A 4,754-nucleotide genomic window follows, 5' to 3' on the forward strand; every position below is an offset into this window, starting at 1 on the left:
AAGTGTGTCAGACTACGCTGGTGAGTTCAAGGTTTTGTTAACGTGCTGAGTTACCAGATGTATGTTAATGCAATTCCATGTTGCGTTACAATGTTGCTCATGTTAGATACCCTAGGGAGTGTGCCCATGTGTATCCGGGGAGTGGTTACCCCTTGTTTGCTATGTTGCCATCGTTAGATACCCTAGGGAGTGTGCCCATATGTATCCGAGGAGTGTGCCTCTAACAACCATAGCCCTATCCAGATAATTAGTTCACGCCCGTCCTTACGGCCCGGTGTGAGGTTTCCCACCTAATAGCGCTATCAACTAATTACCCCCATTGCCCTCCAGGCAATAACCAAAACCGATTAAGTTGTTTACCCAATGTTTCCCTTCCAAATGTTTACCAGTTGTCCCAAACCACCGGGACGCATGCTTGAGAAAATGCAATGAACTCACCTGGGATTGCTCGGTATGATACAAAAAGTTCAGTTAAGCTACAATGTGTTCAACCACGTCCTAGCACATTTATCATACAAGTCAGGTTTGGTTCACGTAATGCACACAGGTTTACACATAACTAACAGGTTTCAGGCACGTATAGAACATGGCATCACAATCAAGCTATAGAACATGGCGCCCACCGATTTTTTCTATAACCACCCTCATCTTCTTTATTTGAGCCTTTGACGTCTTTTCATCCTTCGACTATGACTGGTCAAGGAATCTTTCCAGAGTTCGGCTTCGGAGCCAACTCTAACACGGTCTTGGGTGAAGGAGTCCAAAACCTCCAAGCCCAAGTCGAAGAAATAGGTGAAGTTGAGATCACCAACACGGGGGGTCAGCGCGGGAGCGTTACCCGTATCACACAAATGGTTACCCCAGGTAACAACGGCGAAGGACCGTCCAACCCAGCGCCGCCTCAAAATGTATCTGCATTACTTGGCTTACCAGAGGGCGAAACCCCAGCCTCGTGGTATGCCAAGAACATTGCCACCATCAATGCAGCATACCAATCGCTCATCGCGCAGCAGGCAGTTTTGACGGCAGAACCGTCCTTGGTCACCCCTCCGAGTCAGGGGGTGCGCCAAATGCCACCACCGGCCAATATACAAGGCAGAACCAACAGGCCTCCCCCTACAAGGCGCTTAAGCGCACAAGACACGCGCGATACAAGAGGGGAAACGGATAGTTACTATGAGTACCCGTCGAACCTTCAACGAGGCCCTGTGCACAGCCGGCTCACGCCGCGCAACATGAACAACGAATGGGAAGAAACCGACCCATATGATCCTACATGGGAAGGTGATGAAGAATCATCGGTCTTTAATCGTTTACCAAAGAACCATGAGTACTATAAGCCAAGACAACACATTGGCTATACAGAAGAAGCTGAACGAGATTTCCGCCTGGCATACAGACCAGCGGAAGCTGCGGAACACTCCAAGTTTATCCCGAAAATCGCACTCGCACCACTCTCACGAGAGAAGCTACCCCCAACCGTTGGGAAATTCAATGGGTTGACTGACCCAGACGACCACGTCAGAACATTCACGAGTGTGGGCTGCATGGGAGGTTGGAACATGCCCATGTGGTGCCACCTGTTCATTCAAACTCTTACCGGAGCGGCTCGCGCCTGGTTTGACAGCCTTCCGCCCGGAAAGATTAAGTCATGGACAGACTTCAAAACACAATTCTTAAGCTATTTTAGCCAACAACGTCGCTATCAGCGTGATACGGCGGAAGTAGAAGATATATGGCGAAGGGATGGTGAAGGTCTGGAGGACTTCATCACGCGTTTCAACAAAGAATGTTTAGAGATTGGCGGCGTCAGTGAGCAACTCATGCGCTGCCACTTCAAGAAGGCTATACGCTGTGATAGCCTCATTAGAACCATCACAGGCAAAGATGGGATGCCAAAAGAGTGGGATAAACTGATGGAGGCAGCGAAGATCGTCGCGCAAACCGAGGAATCCCTTGCTGGTGGGAAGGGTTATTACTCCGAAGATCGATTCTCAAGAGCAAACGAGAGGCCGCGCGACAACAATAACAAGCGCAACAAGTACAAGAGTCATGACTGGAAGTCTGAGAGACCCAGAGGCCGCGACGACAGGCCACGTTACAGAGAAGATGCGCGAGAAACGATTGACCGAATCGGTTACAAGAGAGCGGTCAGAGACGAGAATCGTGACAAACACTGGACTCCGCTCACAAAAACTCCAAAGGAGGTATTGATGACGGAGAATATCGATTTCAAGGCGCCAAGGCCAATGACAAACAAGAAAGGGCAAGACCCTAACTTGTACTGCGATTTTCACAAAGATTCAGGGCACCTAACCGACGACTGTTACAGCTTACGCCAAGAAATCGAAAGAGCGCTCAAAAGCGGCAAACTAAGCCATTTAGTGAAGAATGTGCGCAAGGACACCCGTCAGCTCCAACGCCACGACGAAGGTAGCCACAAAAAGGTGAGACGGCTAGAGACTCACATGGTCAACGGACCAAGATACACCGCGAGAGAAAAAGGCAAACGGCCCTACGAGCCTTCTTGGCAAGAACAGCAAGTCATATTCCCAGTTGTGCGCGGCGGTCCTCGCGCCACACGACCCGTCGTCATTACTGGTATAATTGGTCACTATGAAACAGAATACATCTTCATCGACCCAGGAAGCACAGCCGACATCATCTACGAACAATGTTTCAATCAGCTGGATGAAGAGGATAAAGCGCGACTCGAACCTGTCGATTATCCTTTGTCTGGATTTTGCAATGAAATGGTTTTTCCTCTCGGACAGATCAGTTTCCCTGTCACGCTCTCTGACGGGAAACATTCAAGAACAACAAATGTGAACTTTATGGTAATGCCAGTGAAATCGAGGCATGATGTGCTTCTTGGGAGGGAAACACAAGGCGAGCTAAACATGGTGACGTCAACGCCTCATTCTGCAATAGGTTTCCCAACCAAAACAGGAGTAGCAATCATATACGCCAAGAAGGAAGTAATGTCAACTGACGAGCTGCGCCCAACAAAAGCGGCAAAGGTCTCTACGACTGAGCCGGAGAAATGGGTTTTAAACCGAAAATACCCCGAGCAGACCGTGACAATTGGCCACGCCATTTCGTCAGACATCAGAACACGTCTAAAGCAACTGCTGTTTCGAAACATGGATATATTTGCCTGGACGCCGGCAGACATGACCGGTGTCCCGCGCAACATCACCGAGCATTGCTTAAATACGTACCCATCTGTCGAGCCAAAGGTCCAAAGAAGGCGCAGCCTAGGGGCAGACAAGACAAAAGCAATGAACGAGCAGGTATGCGAGCTGCTTAAAGCCGGGATCTTGCGAGAAGTAAGATACCAGAGTTGGGTGGCGAACCCCGTGATGGTCGAGAAATCAAATGGCGGATGGCGCATGTGCGTAGACTACACTGATCTCAACAAGGCGTGCCCAAAGGATTGCTATTCCTTGCCTGAGATCGATAAAAAAATTGATTCTCTCGCGCCATACCGATGGAAGTGCTTTCTGGATTGCTATAAAGGATACCATCAAGTGCAGATGAAACTAGAAGATGAAGACAAGACAGCATTCAGAACAGACCTCGGAATCTTCTGCTACACAAAGATGCCTTTTGGTCTAAAGAACGCAGGCGCGACTTATCAACGCTTGATGGACAAAACCTTCGCAGGTGACATCGGAAAGCACATTGAAGTTTATATCGATGATCTAGTGGTGAAAAGTCCCGAGGAGGACCAAATGTTAAAAGACATCGAAAAAACGTTCAACTCATTGCGCAGCGTAAATATGAAGCTAAATCCAGCCAAGTGTTCCTTTGGCATGGAAGAAGGGAAGTTTCTGGGCTTCATTGTCACAAACGGCGGTTTCAAGGTGAATCCAGAGAAGGTACAAGCTATAGAACGAATGCCCTCACCAAGAAACATCAAGGAAATGCAACGACTAGCCGGCCGGCTGGCCGCGCTAAATCGTTTTCTCTCCAATCATGCCGCGAAGTCGTATCCCTTCATTAGCACGTTGCGCAATTGCGTAAAGAAGCAAGAGTTCAAATGGACCCCGGAAGCCGAAACAGCTTTTCAACAAATGAAAGCGTGTCTGATCGAACTCCCTACGCTGACGGCACCGTTTGAAAAAGAGCCCCTTGTGCTGTACTTGTCCTCCTCGGATAAGGCAGTAGGGTCAGTATTGTTGGTAGACAGGAACGGCGTGCAAACCCCGATCTATTACGTCAGCAGGGTACTCACAGACCCAGAAACAAGATATTCCACAATGGAAAAGCTGGTTCTTGCGCTACTACACGCCTCCCGAAGATTGCGCCGATACTTCACAGGCCATGTGATAACTGTGCTTACCAACTTCCACATTGGCACTATACTTCAGAAGCCTGAGACATCAGGCAGGTTGGCAAAATGGGCCATCGAACTGGGCGGCCATAACATCTTGTATAGGCCGCGCCCAGCCATTAAGGGGCAGGTCCTCGCCGACTTCATCACAGAAGTGCCGGCTGATAAAATCAAGGAATGCGAGATGATAGAGACTCCCAAGGAAAACACAGCAGAGGAGACTTGGATGCTTTACACTGACGGGGCATCAAATGAAGATGGCGCGGGAGCAGGTTTACGTCTAGTGAGCCCAGAAAAGCACGAGTTTACTTACGCCATTAAGCTCGACTTCAAAAACACCAACAATGAAGCTGAGTACGAGGCTTTTCTGGCAGGCTTACGCCTCGCCATCAAGATGGGAGCAAAAAACCTGCGCGCA

General features: G+C 49.2%; 1 protein-coding gene across 1 annotated transcript; it reads left to right on the forward strand.

Annotated features, from left to right (window-relative positions):
- Positions 1 to 1,916: 1,916 nt before the first annotated feature.
- On the forward strand, positions 1,917 to 3,708 carry LOC118481743. Its single transcript, XM_035976961.1, has 3 exons — positions 1,917 to 2,166; positions 2,308 to 3,020; positions 3,667 to 3,708. The coding sequence occupies exons 1-3, from the start codon at positions 1,917 to 1,919 to the stop codon at positions 3,706 to 3,708; spliced, it is 1,005 nt and encodes a 334-aa protein (XP_035832854.1).
- Positions 3,709 to 4,754: the final 1,046 nt, after the last annotated feature.

This window comes from Helianthus annuus, chromosome 9, assembly GCF_002127325.2.
Source record: "Helianthus annuus cultivar XRQ/B chromosome 9, HanXRQr2.0-SUNRISE, whole genome shotgun sequence".
In the NCBI taxonomy this organism is placed as follows: Eukaryota; Viridiplantae; Streptophyta; class Magnoliopsida; order Asterales; family Asteraceae; genus Helianthus; species Helianthus annuus.